We start from the raw sequence: 22,558 nt of genomic DNA, 5'->3' as shown, positions 1-22,558 counted from the left end.
CGTTTACTACGTCTTGCAATTCTTATACCGTTCATTTCTCTGTTAAGTTTTTCTGTTAGATACTGAATTTGTGGTAGAGTTTCAAAGATTTGAGTTTGCTTGATAAATTCTTCATAAGTGTTTTCGGTTTTAGTTAAATTAACAGATAAGTAGTGATATTCATAGTTTATTGGTAAATCTAATGATCCGGTTTGAAAGATTAGGTAACCGTTTTTGGCCTGGATAGGTGTTACTTCTAAGTATTGTGTGTTAATTGTCGATAGGAGGCATAACATGAGTATCATGCTCGGGAGTAGGCCTGGAATTATCGTTATTATATTTACTTTTATTAATTTTCTTTTTCTTTTTAAACTTAGATTTATAGTGTATTATTTTTCTACCTCTATTTGTTTCTTCAAAATGTTTATCGTCTATTTGTCTTATATTTCCTGTCTTTTTGAATGGGTTAGTCGTTTTTGATCTAACTAGAGGGGATTCTCTGAAATTGGTGTCTATACTGAAGTCTTGTCTAGTTTCATTGAGTTTGATAATTTTGTTTACTTTATTTTCTTGTGTGTTATAGGAAGGGATTCCTGCAAAAATAAAAATGTCTGCTGGTGCTCGACCAGTTGTATTGTGTTTTGTTTTGTGATTGTATACGTAAATTATTTTCTCGAATTATGTGAATTGGTTTTCGGGTTCATTTTCGCTTGATATTATTCTTAATTTTTCATTAACGGTTTTATGAAATCTCTCGATGTCAGAAATTCCATTTTTACTTGTTGTTATATTTAAGGTTACTCCTTCTGAATCTAACCAGAGTTTAAGTGCAATGCACATGAAAGCGGAGTCTTTGTCGGCTTTTATTTCAATGGGTTTACTCATGTCGTTGAATATACGTAAAATAGCTCTTTTAGCTTCAAGCCAGTCTCTACTATTTACTTCTATCAAGGAGGCGTATTTCGAATAAATGTCAATACATGATAGGAATTGTTTATTTTTTATTAAGTAGAAATCCATGACATATTTTTCTCTGGGGTTGAAGGTTTCTGGGGTTGTTTCAATAGTTAATTTTGTGTTTCTATGTTCGGTTTTAGCGATGTTACAAATTTCACATTCGTTAATGATGTTTTGGATAAGCTTTTGGTAATCGGGGTAATAATAAAGTTCTTTGAACTGAAGTGTTAGTTTTTCTATGTCAGGGTGTAAATATTCTTTATGTGTTTTAAGAATGATTTCTTTGAATTGGGCATATGTTTGAATGTCTATTAGTTTGCTACTGGTTTTCATGGTTTTAGTGAAACTGTCGGGACTTATGAAAGTCGATTTTATTAGGGAAGTAAATAACACTTTTCTTATTACAGAAGTATTCTTTAATTAAGTCTTTAGCAAAGGTGTCGCTCATTTCTTTATAACTGATTTTTATTCTAGTTTTGTGGAAATATTTTATTATATGGACGTCGTCAAAATTATCCTTTAGGAATTCGAATTGTCTGTTATAATAATTAAGGGGCCTTTCTGTTATTGGAATGTGATTTTGGTTGTCTTCTGATGCACTATGTATAGTAGCTGCTGTGGGAAGGGAGATTGGATCATCTTCTCCTAGGAAGTTTTGTTGAATTTGAAGCATCCGCAGATAGAGCATCCGCGACATGATTTTCTTTACCAGGTAGGTATTGGATATTATAATCGTATTCGTTAAGTTTTATCTTCCATCATGTTAGGGTCTTTTATATTATTTAGCCATACAAGTGGCTATTATTAATATTTCGAATTTTCTACTGAATAGGTAAGATCTAAAATATTTTGTTGCCCATACTATAGCTAATAGTTATTTTTCTATTGCTGAATAGTTAAGTTCGTGTTCGCTTAAAGTTCCGCTTGCATAACAAATAGGTTTATGTTCTTGGGATAATACAGCGCCTTACTTCCGTCTGTCGTTAACGAGAAATTTTTTTCGAAGTTAGGGTATATTGGATATTAGGATTGGATCGGACGTAATGAGTATTATCTTTTATGTTAATTATGCTTTTTTTTCAATTTTAGTGTCATGGGTTTTGCTATTTTTGCAAAATTGGGAATGAGCTTACGGTAGAATCCCCAGAGCCCAAGGAAAGATTTCACACCTTTTGTAGTTTTAGGGATAGGAAAATTAACAATTGCATTTATTTTGTTAGGGTTTGGTATTATACAGTCTATCGTGATAATGTGACCGAGAAATTCTGTTTCTTTCTTCAGAAATTCACATTTATCAAGTTGCAATGTTAGATTAGCTGATCGTAGCTTATCAAATACCCATTTCAGTTTATTATTTTAGTTGGCTCGCCAAGTGGTCGAATGCAAATGATTAGGCGACGAGAGTCTATGTTTATAAAGGCGACTAGAGTCAATGTTTATGATTTGCGATCTGTGAGAAAGGGTGGCTTTGGAACATGACGCTGTGTCCAAGGTTAATCGAAGGGCTTTCGTTCTTTGATTACATTTTGTGCTTACACTTTAATATTTTGTGTTTAAACATTAATGTGTGCATATGAGTTTATACAAGTGTATGTTGCTTATAATTATCTTATGGGGAGTTGTGGGTGTAAGAATGGATATGTTACTAAATGGTATGCATTTCTTAGTTCAAAGTGACCACTGGTCTCTAACATACCTATTTTCAATGAGAAATCCAAGTTCCAAACTCACATAAATATGATTTTACGGTAGAATACCTCAAGGGGAAGGATAACCATGTACCCGATGCTCTGTCTAGAATAACAACAAATGAACTCAAAAATATACACAAAAGTTTAATGAGAGTCACTACCAGATATCAAAGTAGACAAGTATTCCGCTCAGAAAAAAACTAAAAATATAGAATTGATAAAGCAATATATAATTGAAGCTTTTATAAATTTACAGTACTTTAAAACGACGAAGTACGAAAGGTAGTTCACTTGATTGTAGGTAATATGATATGTTTTCTTTAACATGGAAAGAAAATCGCTGCAGTTATAAAATTGGTATACTAATGGAAATCTCGCTTTAGGTAATTTTTTCAACAAATTTTTCAGCAAGTCAGTATACACAAAATAAACCGCGTTAAAATGGCAGCGTGGGAAACTATCTTTAAAAATATTTCAACATATGATTTCAAATATATGGGAAATAAAATACTAAAAGTATTGAGAGTAGCGTCTCTCACCCAAACAGACATTTCATAGAGTAGTAGTGGATACAATTAGAAGATTAAAATATAGGTAGGTAGACAAAAATATTTTTCTTCAGAACATGAACATGTATTCTCAGCCAATTTAATTTAATAATTTATGTAACAGGCAGACGGATGCGTTTCCGACCATTCTTGATAAGGATCAATAGCGGAGACGAACTGGCCATGTCCGTCTGTCCGTCCGTCGAGATCTCAGGAACTATTAACGCTATAATGATGAAATTAAGTTTGCAGATTCCAAAGACAAAGACGCAGGGCAACCGCCTAATACTGTCACGCCAAACCTAAAATACTGTTGTGATGCTGGAAATGAGATGATATCGATTATGCGTCAAGCTAAATATGTCTTAAAGGGACTGATCAGCAGGTTTGGTGTGGCTAGAGCTGGTTCTCTTCAAGAGCTAGATTCGCAGTTTAATATCCCCAAGCTATTATAGGAGTCTCTAAAGCGCAAAAAAAATATGCTGGTGTTAGGTTGCCAAATGGAACGCCCTGCAGCGTCCGGCAAGTGATCAACAGTACAACCAGTGATTCCACCTGTCCCGATTAGTATTGCTACAAGAGAATGTTAAGTCCGGACAACTGACACAAATTGGCCCTTCAGAAATACAATCTGCAGTGCCCAGAAGATTTTCTTCCAGTGAAGAAAAAATTGTCGTTTTCTTTTAAGATATATGTCCCTAGGAGCTAATTTCTACCATATATTTTGGTGATTTTTAGCCGGATGGTATGGTGGTGTAAGAGTTTAAAGATAAGAGCAAAACAAGAGAGTTTGCCGACTATCTGATACCCGATACTCAGCAAGTGTTAGTGCGAATGAGAAAGTTTACCATTCTTGTTGTTAATTTATTTAAGTTTTTTTATTTTTTGCCTTCGTTTTTATCGACATGATTATAATTAACGGGTATCTCAAAGGCGAGAAACTTGACTAAAGCTGTTGCTTTTATTATTATTAATATTGCTAAAAGAAATAGCTGGATGACTATGGGGTTGCTTCCGGCACTGCTGAAAAACGGGACGAGTAGGGGAAGTTTGATAAGGGAAATTCGAGAATGAGCGCACTCAAATCCAAAAGGAGAGTATAGATGCCTACAGTGCACTCGAGAAGCCCATACAGATCGCCCATAGTCATGGTGAAGAAGAAAACGGACATTGGAGAGTGTACACACACAGACTTCAGGAAGATAAACGCGAAAGTCATAAAGGACGCATACCCACCCAATGCCACGGTTAAATTATATCCTCAACCAATTCAGGGAGGCGTGCTTCATAAACAGTCTAGCCCTCAAGGATAGGTACTGGCAAATACTGGAAGAAAAATGTAGAGGGTTCACTGCATTCACGGAATATAGTCCAGATATTAGTCCAGAGGCGAGGGATGCCGTTCGGAATACACTCCGCATCGGCCACATTTTAACGGGCACAGGACCGAAAGCAAAAATGTCGCCACATACAGGGTGCGTTATGAAAGTAATGCGCATGGTTTCATTGTCACGTAACTACCTGTCGTAGCACCGGCGAACGCTCCATCGCACCGTGACACAACAGAAAAAATGACTTCGCTCTATGACACGTCCTACCACTTCTATTGCTCAGAGCGAACTGAGTCCGAGCGTGCTACGACAGGTAGTTACGTGACAATGAAACCATGCGCATTACTTTCATAACGCACCCTATAGATGAACATACAAAAAAAAAACCTCAGAGAAGTGTTCCTGCGCTTGAAGAACGCAAGCCTAAGAATAAACTTCGAAAAATTCAAATTCTTTAAGCAAGAATTGTTGTACCTAGAACACCGTGTCACAAGCCAAGGGATAGGTACGGACCCACACAAGGTAGCTGCCAAGCCCAGTTAGAACCACCCTCGTCAGTCCGTAAGCTAAGACAATACATGCATGACTTCGCGAGCATTGTAAAGTTACTCAACAACCTCCCCGCAAAGCGGAGCAAGTTTTTGAGGAAGGCGCAACTACGGGATTGGCGCAATTCTCACACAGGATTCCGAAGAGGGCGAAAAAGTTATAGCCGGACAAAAACTAATTAACAACAGAGAAGGAGTGTTTGGCCATTGTTTCGACAATTTGAAAATTGCATACTGGTAAGGCCAGTTAAACGTGGTGACCGATGCACTATCAAGACAGCCACTACTAGAGGCGGTGGCCACAGCACCAGAGAGAGGCGGCTGCGGATGGCGTGGAAAATATTGACACAAGTCCCGGAAGAGCCCTGGGCAACATTGTGTGTCGATTTCGTCGACCACTGCCAAGGTCGAAGCATGGAAACAATATGTTGTTGGTGCTGATGCTGCTAAATGGACGGAATTGGTACCCTTGTAAACAGCCACGTCGGAAACATTTAAGGAACGCAAAAGTGGTGATCACAGAACACAGGGTGCAGTTTACCAGCCGGGTGTTTAAGAAGTTTCTCGTTGTTTTGGCTAAAGAGCACCATTTGTCAAAAGCGGCAGAAGGTTACTGTCAAGCTGGCACCAAGACTCGATGGGTCGTACCAGATAATGGATTTCGTATCGTTTATGATTTCTTAGATCCGCCACCAGAAAGACAGAAAGGGACGCTGTGTGCACATCAGCGACATGATCATGTAGAAGACAATAGCGAGAACGAGGATGCGGATGGGAGAACGCTGTGGGAGTATGCGGAAGAGTCAACAGGACCCGAGAATAGTCAGAGCAGGTCTACCATTTCAGCGTCAGGCCAAAGCCTGAGTCAACGGAGACATGCCGCGAACGGAATACTGCGTCATAAAAACACACCCGAAAAAGCAAGATCTGGAAAAAAAGGGGGCAAGACAACAGTTTGATCGTCCGGCCAGCGCCAACAGTCGACAGGCTCTACTACCTTAGATAGACAAGAAGATCACAAAATTGTTTATAGTTTTCAGTGCTTAGAGAAGGGGTGCCTCGATCACAAGGTGGTCGATTGGCACTGGACGATAGTGTCGATCGATGGGGAGAAATACAATAGCCATCGGTGGCAACAATCGATCCAGAGAAGGTATTGTGGACGGAAGAAAGGCGGCAAAATTTGAAAAGAAAGGATGAAAATAGTGCGCTGAGAGGAAATCGGCGCTGTCGAACTCATGATAGAGCTGTGAGCGTCGAGAGAATCCCATGTATGTTTACCAAGGTCGAAAAAGCTAAATGTATTGTCTCCCAAAGAAAGGGGGTATGTGAGCAGTTTAAACTCCGCACAAATGCAAATGTAAACTGCGGAAGGAGTGCCTGCGTTTTTCCAGTTACGCAACAAATCAGAGAGTAGTAACTAAATGGAGAGCTTAAAGAAAGAGAGTTTGGAGAACTAAAATCCGTAGAAAGAGAGTTTGGAGAAACGGAATCTGTAGAAAGACAGTTTGGAAAAACGGAATCTGTAGAAAGAGAGTTTGGAGAAACAGAGTCTGGAGGTCAATTGGGGAACTAAAGTCTGGAGGAACAGAGCTTGGGCCTGGATACTGGAGACATCAAGGAACAACGGTTAAAGGAGACCTTTATCAGCATGCCGAGCGCTGGAAGACATACAGTCGAGAAGACCAGAATATGAGTGAACAGCGCGAAGCAACGTAAGCAGCAAGGGAGGTACAGTCGTGAAGTCAAAATATGCAAGCTACCTACTTCGAGATGTTCGGGACGAAGCAAGTCGCCGATTTGAGACACATGTAACTGAGACCCATTAAGAGAAAGCCCGACTAGGTTGAGACGCCTTGCTACTCCACGAATCCAGACCAGACCATGGTGTTGGCCCGGCGAGTTCTTGAGGCGAAGGCCCGGTCTACTGTTCCGGAAACTGCGCAACGTAAACCAGGCGGTTGCTCAGAACGTTCATAAGAACCGAGCAGACCTTGTAGTTGCTTCCCCCGGCGGATGTCCAGACCGGATGTCCAGACAGGAATTCCAATCAAAGCAAAGCCAATCTATCACTAAGCAGCGCAGTCCGCACCATCCAAGACGACGGGATAGGTACGCAAATCCAGGAACGTCCGCACCACCTTGAGGAAAGGCTAGGGTGGAACGTTCGTATTTTACTAGGCGTCTTGTTACAGGGACTGCTGCTTTGTACGGCCGATTGCACGGAGTGTTAGTGGAAACTGAACAGGCGTCTGGCGGCACCGGCCGGGACAGACATAAGGACAGGAGGTTGCGGTTAGCACGTCCTTCACCTTGAGAGCCCAGCCTCGTTTCCCAACCCTAGGAAACGTTGACTCTTCCCTAAGCCCAAAAGCCGACCTCCTCGTCACCAATCACGCGTGGCAGCGTCAGTACCTGGGTAAGCAAGTATTACCCAGGAGGAGAAGAATCCTTACGGACAATACAATCAAAGTTTACCACGGGACAAATAAATAAACGATAAAATAAATGAAACGAGAACTGTTCGGTTTTCGCTATATTACAGATTTCGCACTCGTTGATGATGTTCTGGATTAATTTTTGGCTATCTGGGAAATAGTATTCTTCTCTAAACCAGTGGTTTTTTCTATTCCTGGATGCAAAACTTCTTTATGCCTTTTCAATATTAAGTCTTTAAATTCGGCATAGGTTAAGATATCTATTAGCTTTTTGGTACATCTTAGCAATTTGGTGAAACTGCTAGGGCTATGATTTCAGTATACGCCCTCTGGAAAATCAGAAAGTCTTCGTTATTAGGGAAGTAAATTGCGCTGTTCTTGGTGCACAAATATTCCTTAATGTTTTTGGCTACTGCAACAGTCATTTCTTTATATCTATTATCTTGATTTTTAACTTTTGAAAATAATGGCTTACATTGGCTGTATCGCTGTTTCCCGTTTCTAGTTCTAGTTGTGTAGCGAAATAATTAAGTGATCTTTCAGTTATTGATATGTAATTTAAATTATATTCACTCTCGCTGTGGACTGTTGCGTTTTCACTATTTGCGCCTTCACCTGGCTTCTTGAATGGCATGGCTTCTTCAATTTTTGTGCTGGAAAAGGCGTCCGTTACATGGTTTTCTTTGCCCGGAAGTTATTTAATTTTGTAATCGAATTTGTTCAATATTATTAAGCCATATTAAAGGCTTATGATCACTTAATATTTCAAATGGTATACCGAATAAAAATGACCTAAAATATTTCGTTGCCAAAACGATAGCTAACAATTCTTTCTCGATTGTAGCGTAATTAATCTAGTGTTCATTCAATGTTCTGCTGGCATAACAGATGGGTTTATGATTTTGAGATAGAACAGCAACAATAGCTAAATTACTTGCATCAGTTGTTAGAGAAAATGGCTTTGAGAAATCTGGATACATCAGTATCGGATCAAAACTTTTAACCTCTCGAATGATTCAACTTAATCTTTGCTTTTGGTATCGATTACTGTACCTTTCTTTAGTTTAAGGGTCATAGGTTTAACTACCTTGGCAAAGTTAGGAATGAACTTGCGGTAGAACCCACATAATCCCAAAAATTATTTTGTTTCTTTTGGTGTCTTAGGTAATGGAAAACTCGTAATTGCATTAGTTTTATTTGGATTGGTGTCGTTTGTGGTTACAATGTGTCCTAGGAATTCGGCTTCCTTCACATTTGTCTAGCTGCAATTTTAAGTTAGTATCCCTGAGCTTCCCAAAGACTTTCCTTAGAGATAGAATGTGTTCCTCAAATGAAGTGGAGTAAATTATAATAATATATTATCGAGGTATACTTTGTAAATCAAATCTTCCATACATCTTCCAAAATCTGTTCATACATCTCTGAATTGTTGCAGGGGCATTTTTCAGACCAAAGTGACTTCACTTTGCGAATTATACCTTGTTCTATCATTTCATTAATTTGTTTGCTGACTTCCTGATCAACGCTTTCTGGGTATTTATAAAGTTTTCGGTTTACTGGATCTTCGTGATAAGTTTGGATAACATGTTTAATTGTACTTGTGAAAGTCAAATTTTCTCCTTCTTTGTACTGAATGTCTCTATAGTCGTATAGGACCTTCTTTAAACGTTCAACTTCCTTTACATTTAGATGTTCGAGTCCGTATTCATTACACTCGCGTAATTCGTTATTTATCGCGAAGCTGACTATATCGTCGTTAACTGACTTGGGATCAAAGTGTTTGACGTCATTGTCCACTGTGTAACTGTTTACTTTTGGAGTGAGGCATTTTGCTGATGCGGTCTTCTCCTTTTGTTTAAGCTTGGGTTTAAGGTAATTTGCGGGTGTGGTCTTAACCTTATGCTGTTTTGGGTCGAATTCCTTCACTGGTGCAGAATTGTCCTTTTGTTAAAGTCAAGTCAAGTTAAGGTCAAGTGATTTTGTGGATACGGTCTCCCTTTTTCTTCGTATCTGAATCTGTAGGTTTATGAACCTCAAGTTACGGTTTCTTTCTCATAATCAATTTTTGCTTTCGTTTCTTTGAGATATTTTCGACCTAACAGAAAATCATAAGTATCGGAAAAATTATGGACATAGAGTTTTTGGGCTTCATCATAATACTCTTTTTTAATTGTATTGGCTCTTTTATATTGTATACTATCAAATCTTCTTCTTCCTCCTCTAATCCTGCAAAATTTTCTTTTATGATGTTGATCGAGGAACCTGTGTCGATCATTCCTTTATAGTAATTGTTATGATAGCCTATTAGAACATGGGAACTGGTTCGTTTTCCCGCGTTTCTTGAGTGTCCGAGGCAGTCTGATGAATATTTACGTCCATCCTGCTTTTCCCACTCTGACTTTCTCGTTGTCTTTTTACCGGCCCATTACTGTTCACATTATTTAATGTTGAAGGTTTAAAATTGAGAGGATTGTTTTGTCTGTCTTGCGTTAAATCCATTCTAAAAGTGTAGTAATTTCCCCTCTGATTAGCAAGTATAGGACGAGTTAAGTATTGATTTTGATTAGTCATAAATTGATTTGGGGTTTGCATATAATGTTCGTTACAGGGTAGTTAGTACCATTATTATTATTATGCCCTTCTAATTTATTAGAGTATTGATTTTCGGGGTTAGCGTCATATAGACCTAACTCCATTGTAGCTCGTTTAAATTTGGCAATGGTATTAATATCCTTACGCGCTAGTGACATGTACATTCTATCTGGCAATTTTAGATCTATTGTAATTTTAATCGTTCTATTTAGCATTTCAGTGTAGTTTAACTTATCAATAGGGTCACTTTCTAATTCAAAGTTTATCCATTGTAATTAAAATTTTTCTATAAACTTACTAATGCTGCCGGGGTATGTTGTTTCCTCCAGTTGTCTTACTAGGGTCACGTATGGTCTATGGTCCTTGAATGATGTTGCTAATGTTGTTTTAATTTCCATTCATGTCGTTGCTCTTGCTTGTATTACAACTTCCAACGCTGAGTCTGTGATCAGGCGTTTCACCGCGCCATATATTACATGTGCCTGCCTGACATCTTGGGTGGGATATAGATTGAGCAGTTGTTCGACTTGGTTGACAAATCAGGACAAATAGCCAAGCGTGTCATCGTAGTAATGCAATTCTTTAATTTGGCCCAGTAATTTATTCAGATGGATCTCAGAAAGTTGTGGAACTGCCATATTGTAGTATTTGTAAATTTCTTTATGCACAGAGTTTTAAAATGTTAAAAATTAAAACAGAATTAAAAATTTTAATAAAAGTTTGTTTCCGACCGTACGGGATTTTTCTTAGTTAATTTGCAGAGTTTATCTGACCACACGGGATTTTTTGTTATGGAAATCTACACGCATGCTTTAAATTTAAAACTTTTGTTTTCGAGTGTGCGAGTCCGAATTTTGAACGTGGGAATGTGACAATTTTGTGAGGGCTTAGGTAAGGAATGTTTAGTCTACCAGTGGGTGATTTGTCTCAATTACATCCTGTATTCATATGTCTGAGAGACTTGAGGTTATGTCACTCCCCCAACCATTGACTTTGGCCTGTCCTCAGGTCGTTAAAATTGGATACATCGTTATATTGCTTTCGGACTGAATGTGTTCTCTTACATTGGTGTCTGGTTTCGAATGTTCTTCGTTATGTTTAGAATATTTTACAATAACTTTCTTAGGAATATTCTTGAACTTATATGCTAGGTACTCATAGGATTTGTAATATATTGTAATGCTTTACGTGAGTGTCTTTTCCTTTGTTTATAAATGGGATATTTCTAGTTCTAGTCTTGTAACATGATTTCGTAACGATTGCGTAAAATCTGATAGATTGTTTGAAATTATGAATTCATGAATTTGGATTGTACAATTTTTAATTCTTATATTGTTATTTCCTGATATAACAATTTTGTTGTTAGTGCAATCTTCATTGACAGGTGTTTCTGGTAGATTCCATGTAATTAGTATATTCGGTTCTATGTAATTGATTTGAAAACTTTTATGAGTCATGGTGTAGTTACACTGAGTTTCTTCCTGTTTGATTAATCCAACTATACACTTGTCAAATATTGCTAACTCCTTATGGTATACTTGATTATTGAAAATATAAAACTTATCAACGATTTGCTCAGTTGGAATGTAACCGTGTTCAGCTGGGTAAGGAACTACTTGAAAGACTGGAACTTTTGTTATTTCGCTTGGAACATGGGAAATAATTAGAATTTCGTTTGTATCTGTTCAAAGCCAAGTTGATGTTTTTATCTTTAACATTTTCTCTGAGGTTACTTGTTTTTATATAAATAATGTCTAAATAGTTTCGGGTTAAAGATTCCTAGCCTAGTTAATTGCATTCCCAATTCGATATCCTCTATATATTCTGTGAATTGTTGTAAATTGAATATTAATATCGCGATCTGTTGGTTTTTTTCTTTTTCTGCTCTGAGCTTGTTAATAATGTCTATTCCACTGTTACTTCTATAACCATGTTTAAGTCATGGTTTTTCACGCAATTTTCTGAAGGGTTTTTTATCTTTTCTTCCAAATCATCCCTATAGTTCTGGTCTAAGGTGCCAAATAAATATTTATACGCTGTTCCTAATACTTCGTTTAATAATTCTCAGTCCATTGATTTCCCATTTTAGTTTCTCTATTCTTTTAGTTTGAATTTGGGGCACATTTGGGAAAACTTTTGCCTCTTCTACTAGGTTCTCGAATGTAAGCATTGTCCTCGTTATATTTATGCCTTAATATGATATTCGTAGCATATCGGAATTTATATTGTTCCTGTTTGGAAAGTAAGGTATCCATTCTTGGCACTGAGTGGGTTTACTTCTATATTACTGCACTGGACCAAGTATGACAAGGGGTATCATACAGATAAGTATTAGCGGAAGTAGGTGGCTTCGCTTAACTCTCTTCGGGAGGTCTGGAATTATCGTATTTACTCTTATTACTTTTCTTCTGATTTTTAAATTTGGACTTATAGTGTACGATTTTCCTACCACGATTTGTCTTTTTTAAATGTTTTCATCCAATCGTCCTATTTGTCCTGTTTTCTTGAATGGGTTGGTTACCTTGCATTTACAAGTGGGGTTTGTCTATATCTCATGTAAATTGCAAAATCATGTCTCTTTTCATTAAGTCTGTTGATTTTGTCGATTTTATTTTGCTGGACATTAAAGTCTGGGCTTCCTGCACACAAAAAGATATATGCCGGAGATCTTTTGGTAGTGTTATGTTATTTTTGTGATTGTAGACATATAGGATTGTTTGAAATCTTGTATATCTATATTTTATAGTTTGTTCGCTATTTAGCCCTCTTTGCCTCTAACCAATCTCTACTTTTCACCTCAATGAGTGATGAAAATTTCGAATAGGCGTCTATGCATGATAGAAATATTTGGTTTCCGGTGAGATAGAAATCTATCACTTACGTTAACATTTTACGTTACGTTACGTTTCGTTAATGATGTTCTGGATTAATTTTTGGCTATCTGCGAAATAAAATTCTTCTTTAAACCAGTTTTTTCTATTCCTGGATTCAAAATTTCGTTACGCCTTTTCAATATTAAGTCTTTAAATTCGGCGAAGGTTTAGATATCTATTAGCTTTTCGGCACATCTTAGCAATTTGGTGAAACTGCTAGGCCTATGATTTCAGTGTATACCCTCTGGAAAATCAAAAAGTCTTCGTTATAAGGGAAGTTAATTGCGCTGTTTTTAGTGCACAAATATACCTTAATGATGTTCTCGGCGACTTCAACTGCCATTTCGTTATAGATTATCTTGATGTTCGACTTTTGAAAATATAAGCTTACATTGGTTTTATCGCTGTTTCCATTTTCTAGTTCTACTTGTCTAGAGAAATAATTAAGTGGTATTTCAGTTATTGGTATGTAATTTAGATTATCTTCACTCGTGCTGTGGACTGTTGCGTTTTCACTATCTGCGACTTCACCTAGCATGAATTCTTCAATTTTTGTGCGGGAAAGGGCGTCCGCTACATGGTTTTTTTTGTCCGGAAGATATTTAATTTTGTAATCAAATTCGTTCAATTTTATTCTCCATTTTTGTAGTTTCATGTTTGGATCTTTAACTTACCATTTCAAATGGTCTACCGAACAAGTATGACTTGAAATATTATATTTCGTTGCCCAAACGATAGCTAACAATTCTTTCTCGATTGTAGCGTAATTAATCTAGTGTTCATTCAATGTTCTGCTGGCATAACAGATGGGTTTATGATTTTGAGATAGAACAGCAACAATAGCTAAATTACTTGCATCAGTTGTTAGAGAAAATGGCTTTGAGAAATCTGGATACATCAGTATCGGATCAAAACTTTTAACCTCTCGAATGATTCAACTTAATCTTTGCTTTTGGTATCGATTACTGTACCTTTCTTTAGTTTAAGGGTCATAGGTTTAACTACCTTGGCAAAGTTAGGAATGAACTTGCGGTAGAACCCACATAATCCCAAAAATTATTTTGTTTCTTTTGGTGTCTTAGGTAATGGAAAACTCGTAATTGCATTAGTTTTATTTGGATTGGTGTCGTTTGTGGTTACAATGTGTCCTAGGAATTCGGCTTCCTTCACATTTGTCTAGCTGCAATTTTAAGTTAGTATCCCTGAGCTTCCCAAAGACTTTCCTTAGAGATAGAATGTGTTCCTCAAATGAAGTGGAGTAAATTATAATAATATATTATCGAGGTATACTTTGTAAATCAAATCTTCCATACATCTTCCAAAATCTGTTCATACATCTCTGAATTGTTGCAGGGGCATTTTTCAGACCAAAGTGACTTCACTTTGCGAATTATACCTTGTTCTATCATTTCATTAATTTGTTTGCTGACTTCCTGATCAACGCTTTCTGGGTATTTATAAAGTTTTCGGTTTACTGGATCTTCGTGATAAGTTTGGATAACATGTTTAATTGTACTTGTGAAAGTCAAATTTTCTCCTTCTTTGTACTGAATGTCTCTATAGTCGTATAGGACCTTCTTTAAACGTTCAACTTCCTTTACATTTAGATGTTCGAGTCCGTATTCATTACACTCGCGTAATTCGTTATTTATCGCGAAGCTGACTACAGGGTGCGTTATGAAAGTAATGCGCATGGTTTCATTGTCACGTAACAACCTGTCGTAGCACGCTCGGACCTGTCTGAAAATTTGGGGCGGAGTCTCTCCTTTCCAACGCGCTCGGTCTCAGTTCGCTCTGAGCAATAGAAGTGGTAGGATTTTTTCTGTTGTGTCACGGTGCGATGGAGCGTTCGCTGGAACAGCGGTACGCCATAAAGTTTTGTGTGCGACTTGGCAAAAATGCCACTCGGAGCTCTGTCGTTTGGATTCTGGATCGTACTCGAACATCCAGGATTCATCCCCAGTTACAGTAAAATATCGTCGTTAACTGACTTGGGATCAAAGTGTTTGACGTCATTGTCCACTGTGTAACTGTTTACTTTTGGAGTGAGGCATTTTGCTGATGCGGTCTTCTCCTTTTTTTTAAGCTTGGGCTTAAGGTAATTTGCGGGTGTGGTCTTAACCTTATGCTGTTTTGGATCGAATTCCTTCACTGGTGCAGATTTGTCCTTTTGTTTTCGGTCAAGTGATTTTGTGGATACGGTCTCCCTTTTTTTTCGTATCAGAATCTGTAGGTTTATGAACCTAAAGTTACTGTTTCTTTCTCATAGTCAAAAAAAAAATTTAATTTGTATTAACTGAATAATTACAACTCTTTATTTTAAAGAACACCGACCTTCTTAATTTAAGTCTCAAACTGAACTCACTTATTGATCTAGATTGATTGACGTTCAAGCCTCGGTTTCGAGCTTTTCAAATATGGACTTTGGATTTAAAGAGAGAGATTTGGATTCAAGTGCATTCTCTTGGATTCAAGTGCATTCGCTCTTGGATACAAGTGCTCTTAGATTCTTACGATTTTATTTGCTTTAAATTTAAAACTTTTGTTTTCGAGTTTGGGAGTCCGAACTTCGAACCTGACAATTATTTGGGGTTTAGGCAAAGAACAGTCTACCAGTGGGTGATTTGTCTCAATAACATCCTGTATTCGATTTACAGTCGGGTTCTTAACTGGTATTGCTTGGGTAATGGATGGAATGGGGTGTATTGGTTATACTGTACTCGGTAGGCATAAGCTTAAGTCTAAGGGACTGGAGGATATGTCACTATATATACAGAGGTGGTCAAAAGTATTTACACAACGTGCTTTTTTTTTCAATTGTCAACTTTGATCGCTTATTGCTGCTGCTTTTGTACTCAGAAACGAACTTAACGGTATTTGTCGTGCTTCTACATCTATACAGAAGCAAACGAAAGAAGAAGTGGAAAAAATAACTGTTCATGGGCTAAAAATAGAAGCATTGAACTGATGCTTGTCTGTTGTCAGAAGTATTTACACACAATTTTTACACGTCAAAATTATTTACACAGTGCAAATTGAAGATTAGTCTTTGATTTGCATTGATTATGTGAAGTTCTAGTTGATTTAATTTGTAAAATGGCAAAAACAAAGGAGCTATCAGTTGAGCATCGAGCCGAGATTGTCACTAAATTTAAGGCTGGTACTTCTGCATCTAAATTAGCTAAGTTGTACAAAATATCACGTAAAACTGTGTACAATTTAGTTAAAAAAAGGACACACTGGCAAATTTGGAAAATAAAAAGAGTACTGGCCGAAAACTTGCATTGAACCCAAGAGACTGCAGACACATTAGAGGAGTTGTACTAATTAATCCCACCATAAGTACCGTTAAAATTGCTGCAGCTTCGAAAAATTTAATTGGAAAACATATTAGCGATAGTACACTGCGTTGCAGAATGAAGGAAGTTGACATCAACACCTATGTTGTTCGTGCAGTAGTTGATATTACCCCAAGAAACAAGGAAAAACGTCTCGCATTTGCCTTGGAGTATAAGGAGAAGCCTCTCGAGTTCTGGTTTGATGTTTTATGGACTGATGAAGTTGCGTTTCAGTTTCAGGGATCATTTAGCAAGCAATTTATGCATCTCCCAAAACAACTAAAGGGTAATGCCGTCCAGCCAATCAATCGGTTTGGTGGTGGCACGGTTATGTTCAGGGGCTGTTTAAGCTACTATGGATTTGGAGACATGGTACCGATAGAGGGTACACTAAATCAAACAGGATACCTCCATATCTTAAATGAGCACGCATTAACCTCAGGAAATAGACTGTTCTCCACGAATGACTGGATCTTGCAGCAGGACAATGTTCCATGCATGCGGTTGGGCCGAGTACCAACCAAGTTCTTGAAAGACATAAATCAGGCCGCACAAAGCCCCGATCTGAACATTATCGAAAATGTCTGGGCTTATGTTAAGAGTCAGAAGACATTTGAAAGAGATCGCCAGCGCGATGAAACTATAGCCTAAATTACAGAAATTTGGTCCAAACTTGGTCCGGTCAATACCAGCAAGGCTCCAAGCAGTCATTGATGCCAAAGGCGGAGTAACTAGATATTAGTTGGCTTAACATAATACCATATTAAAATAATATAAAATATTTCGTTTAAATTCAATAAAAAACGCAAAATCAATTAAAATAGCTGTGTGTAAATAATTTTGACGTGTAAAAATTGTGTGTAAATACTTCTGACAACAGACAAGCATCAGTTCAATGCTTCTATTTTTAGCCCATGAACAGTTATTTTTTCCACTTCTTCTTTCGTTTGCTTCTGTATAGATGTAGAAGCACGACAAATACCGTTATGTTCGTTTCTGAGTACAAAAGCGGCAGCAATAAGCGATCAAAGTTGACAATTGAAAAAAAAACACGTTGTGTAAATAATTTTGACCACCTCTGTATAAATATATCTTTAAGTATATTTATAAGAATATATTTAATTATAATAATATAATTATATAGTATACGGTTTTAATAATAATATTAATATTAATATAATATTACTATTAATATATTAATAATATTAATACACGTTACTCGTGGAGTAGAAGGGTGTACTAGTTTTGTTGAAGAGTATAGCAGGTATAAAGAGACATAGACGCAGCGCAAGTTTTTTTTACTGATACGGCCACGCCCAATTTAACATCCACAAACATCTAACATCTACATCTGCCACGCCTACAGTTTTTGAAAATGTTTTAATATATTTTATATTCTTTTGGTAGTTTTGCAAAAGTTTTTCGATTTGTCAAACAACTTTTTGACACGCCCACTCTAACCCCCACCAACCGACCAAAACTGCTACGCCCACAATTTGTGAACACGTTTTGATTTTATCATCTTTTTTATTAGTTTCCACACTTTTCACACTGTTAGAAAATGTTTTAATTTTCTCTCGTTTTATTTGGACACGTCCCATCTAGCGCCTACAAATCCTTGAAAACTGTAACGCACACACTTTTGAACAATTTTTTAATGTTTTTACATGTTATATATGGGGAAGATAACCAATATGACACCCTTAGGGCTATATTTAATAAGAACGCAGGAAGAGATAATAAATACATAAATGCTTTATTTATTTGTGCTATGGTTTATTCAGAGATGCATACTGCATATATACTATGTGTAAGCCTACAAAAGTAGTTTAGATGAATAGATAACGCGGTAGGCTTAGCGAGAGAAGAAAGAAGTTCCTCAGAGACTCGAGGAGCGCTGAAGGTGCTCAGCTATCGCTATCCACATCCAGCTATCACAGCTATCCGCGCATGCCTAGGTATTGGCGATCTGCTCCGAACATATGGTACGTTTCCAACTGTATCGGAATCGATGGCCAGAACAGCTGGTTTGACGACGGCTCTCTTGAGAAGACCCGGAGCTGTACTGAGTATAGCTGCTCTGATCACGCCGTCCCCGCTGGGTATAACTTCCTGGATGCACCCAAGCTAACTTCTCAACGGTGGAATGTTGTCCTTTTTAACCAAAACCATGCTTCCAACCTTGATATTAGACGTATCGACTTGCTGCACTTGCTCCATTCTTGCAGTAGGGACAAATACTCGCAGCTCCATCTTTTTCAGAAGTGTTGTTGCATTTGGGTCACCCGTTATTATACGCTGAGGCGGCCTTCGCGAAGATGAGTGATGTCAGGCTCACAAAACTTTGTGTATCTGGAACCCTTTAGGGTTAGCACCTTAAGACTTTCAACATTTTCTGAAATGGGACAGACTGGACGGGAGTTAAGGATGACAGAAATCTCATTCGAAAGAGTTCTTAATTGATGGATTAGGCTGCACTCGATTTGCTGGCGGGCTTCCTATTAAGTACCAAGTCACAAGCTTCATTCGAAAACGTCAGACACATTTATCGAAGGCTTTAGAAACAAACTTGCGGCCTCCAATCGACCTTTGTCATAATGTGGCAAGCAACGCCTTGCATGCAAATATTTCTCATGATAATAAACGATGATTGCCTTGGTGACTCCATGATCCTTTGGTAAAAGTATTGTAGTCGAAGTTTGCGCTCTGAAGCTTTCCACCAATTTAAAGAAACCCATGCAAATACGTGCTACAACTTGTCGAAAGTGTTGAGGAATTTGCAGTTCGATGCATTTTCAATGAAAACGGTTCCAATTAGAGTCACAAAACGGTGGTCTGGCAGATCCTTTGCAGAAGGAATGGAGGCCCGTTAGTCTAAAAGGAAATTCACAGGCAATTCTCTCGGGGTACATCTTCGCGACCCGACGTCTGCCGAGTTTAAGATTGTGGGAGCGTGATGCCAAGTCATTTCTTTCGTCAACCCCTGAATTTTAGCTTTTCAACACAATAGACGAGTCTGACCAGCAATAAAAGGCGCAATCGAAATCTATGAATCTATAGATTAGACCAGCCAATAAAAGCTCTGCGGAAAGGTATAATCTTGGAATTGGTATGGTCTTTATTTGAGCTACGCTTGAATTGGCACAGAGCAGTTGGACTTTCGATTCTCCATTAGTCTCTGATCGCAAGTATCAGCACGCTCCATAAACTGATATGCTAGCATCGCAGGACACATGCAACTCAACGGATGCCGTTGGATGCATTACGAATCGTGAATATTTTAAGTTCTCCGCGACAGATAACTGTGAGGTCAACTCCCCAATGACGAACGAATTGGATCTGGCAATGCACATTAGCACTACATAGAGATTGAAGAAAGTTCTTAGATTTTCTGACAATTTGGGTTTTCAGACCAAGTGGATCATAGAATTTGACTATTGTTTGCAATGCAATATTTGTATTGTATAGCATCATTTATTCGCAGGTATGTAACACGAATCTGATTTATTTTCTTTAAGTAGTTCCATCTATATTAGCTTAACATGTTAACTTCAATCTCTAAAAAAAACAAATTATTGTGGAGTTTTAGCTATCATGGGGAGAATACAGAGAGACTTTATAAACTTACAATTTTTATAAATTATTATAAACTGTATCATGAAAAAACAAAACCACCAACTATGACAAAACCATTCTAAACGAGACTGGTTGAAATTTTCGATCGGAAATTTTTTGCTAATCAGTATTAGCAAGTATTTGCCTTTGTGGGATTGAACTTCTTTAAACCACTTATGATTACCATAGGAAGACGACTAGAACAAAGATGCGGGCTTTTTTTAATTGTCCTAAGTCAAAACCATGACCTTCAAACTTGAGACTAAATTGTCCACAGACGCCTGTAATTTATGTATGACGGGCTTTTTTAGTAGAAGAGTCTTTCCCGTAGCACTACGAAAAAATTTGAGACACACAATTTTTTATGCATTTTTCGAATTACATAATATCAGAAAAGTCACTATTCATAAGTAGTATTGAGATCAAAAGTAATTGGTCTTTTAGGATATTTAAGTTTACCTGATTATTATGATTCCACTGCACTGAAACTGGCGGGTCTGGCAAATGTTTTATCACGCATGTTAAATTAACTGTTGATCCCAAATCAATGTAAATCTCTGGACCGCCAGGGATACTAGTAATAGGCTCTATAAATAATGGAAACATTTGAAAATTACGTAAATAAATGTAAATCTTTAATAAACACGTCATAAACAAGATCGTTTGAAAAGTTTGGTGTAGGTAAACTAATATATAATAATATACAAATTTATATATATATTCCAGCTAATTTCAGCTTACAGCTATGGAACCCTCGGAAAAAAAGCCTCAACAACCTTAAGTCATATCGACTATAAGCTTAAGGTTACCCACATTTTAAATCTATGTATGGCATCATCTTAGCACTTACAAAGTAACAATAACTAGCAGTCAACAATATTTTTCTAAGCCCTGCCTGAGGTCATCTAAAATAATTCTATACAGAAAAATGGACTTCAGATTATCTGTGATCTGTCCCAATTTCGCTATGCCAATAGACCCCATAAAATCAAATATTAATGACTCTTTGAAAATATTATCGAAAAAGTCAAGCGGCATCCAAACTCAGAGAGTTTGTTTATTCGTCCCACCACATTTATGATTTGTGTGATTGCCCGACCAAGGAGAAAACAGGGATGCAGTTTAAGCTAGCTTTATTCTTAGACCATTCGATAAAGGACTCCTATATTCCTTGCCGTCTGCTGCGTGGCGTCGCTCCACCGTCGTCCAGCTCGAATGAGATCTAGGATGTAATGGTGGTGTGACGCAAGGTGTGGCGTCCGTTTGTTCCAAGCTCTTTCCAGAACCACCGTCGCACGGTCGCACACGTCTGTTAGGACCGCTCATTTCACAGGACACCAACCACTAATTCCACAATCCCTTCTGACCACGTCACGCGTTGCTCCGCTCCGTCACTTGCAGTGTTCGTCCTTGTATGTCCGCATTTGACACTCACGGCCTGCCCTCTCTCTCCAGCTGATTTCTTACTGAGTCCTGCGCGTTCTCACTGACCGGTATATTATCGATGGGGGTGCCTTTGTCACTGACGGGTTTGCTATTCACTTTCTGACTGTCCCGAGCTGCGCTTGCGCCGCCCTTTTATAAGCCGGGGTGATCCCGTCATTTCCCCCTTTTGCGCACGGCCCGCTTGGGTACAAGGTCTAACCCATGTCCCGTTAGTTCACGGTGCGTCCTCTTTGTGCTCGACCAAAGTCCACACCGTTACAGTCGGAAGAAGTGGAAATGGAAGTATCCAAACGGAAAGCGGGCAACACGTGTATTGCGTGTGGAGAATTGCATTGTGATGCAGAATGGCATCGAAAAAGTCCAAGAAACTAAACCCGCTACAGTCATTAACAACGTTAAGGTAGTAGACCATAAGAAAGAAATTGAGAAGGACCTATTACTCGAAGCATAAAAGGGTATACAAGATTTCTTAAAAACTATGTAACTGGTAGAAGGCAGCGTTTCGGACCCTTAATCAGGATCACTACCCAAGTCGATGTCCGTCCGTCGCTTCGTCTTTCAGGCCGTCCGGATAAACGCTAGAAAAACATGAAAAAAAAAAATCCAAAGAGATATACAAAGCAAGTTTGTTTACTAATGTTACCGCGCCTAATCCTACCGCAATTAAGACTCCACCTCCCCGCTTGGAGGGACGATCGTGTCTATATATTGTGTGCATACTTAAGAATACTTCAGAGTTTCTCTGGCTTTAACCAACTCTCTGTAAACAATTCTCTGTAAACATGGGATGCAAAGGAAAGGCTCTCAGAATAAAATTTAGTTAGCCTGCTACGCAAGGCTCTTGCATTTTGATAGGAGACAATAAGACTAGATGTTAGATGTTTTCTAAAGAAGAAGAGGAGGCAGTGGGCTGGCCACGTTAGGAAAGTTCGATTCCCACGGTCCCTATTTCTTATTTTTGGTCTTACCTTCGAACTGCCATATTATTCGGCAAAAAATCACCATAACATATGGTCGAAAACAGATCATTAGGAATTAGTCTTAGGAAACAGTAAGAGACATTGTCTGGATTAGCTACTTCTATTTCAGAAACAATGTGTTGATCAACCTCGCCCAAGTTGCTGAATATGCAAGGAAGATGATAGAGCTTCCATATACAAAGGAGATCTTAGAACTTCCTTATACAAAGAAAATCATAGAGC

General features: G+C 38.0%; 1 protein-coding gene across 1 annotated transcript in view; it reads right to left on the bottom strand.

Moving 5' to 3' along the window:
* The window catches only part of LOC26525957 (protein CEPU-1), a 185,348-nt gene that overhangs the window by 34,051 nt on the left and 128,739 nt on the right, over positions 1-22,558 (bottom strand). Inside the window, exon 5 of the mRNA XM_026982821.1 lies at positions 20,370-20,497. Coding sequence (XP_026838622.1) covers positions 20,370-20,497 — 128 coding nt within the window. The remainder of the gene's footprint in view (positions 1-20,369; positions 20,498-22,558) is intronic.

Source organism: Drosophila erecta, unplaced genomic scaffold (assembly GCF_003286155.1).
Source record: "Drosophila erecta strain 14021-0224.00,06,07 unplaced genomic scaffold, DereRS2 tig00000219-arrow-pilon, whole genome shotgun sequence".
Lineage (NCBI taxonomy): Eukaryota > Metazoa > Arthropoda > Insecta > Diptera > Drosophilidae > Drosophila > Drosophila erecta.
Note: the sequence above shows the minus strand (reverse complement) of the source record. Positions and strands in the feature narration are given on the sequence as shown.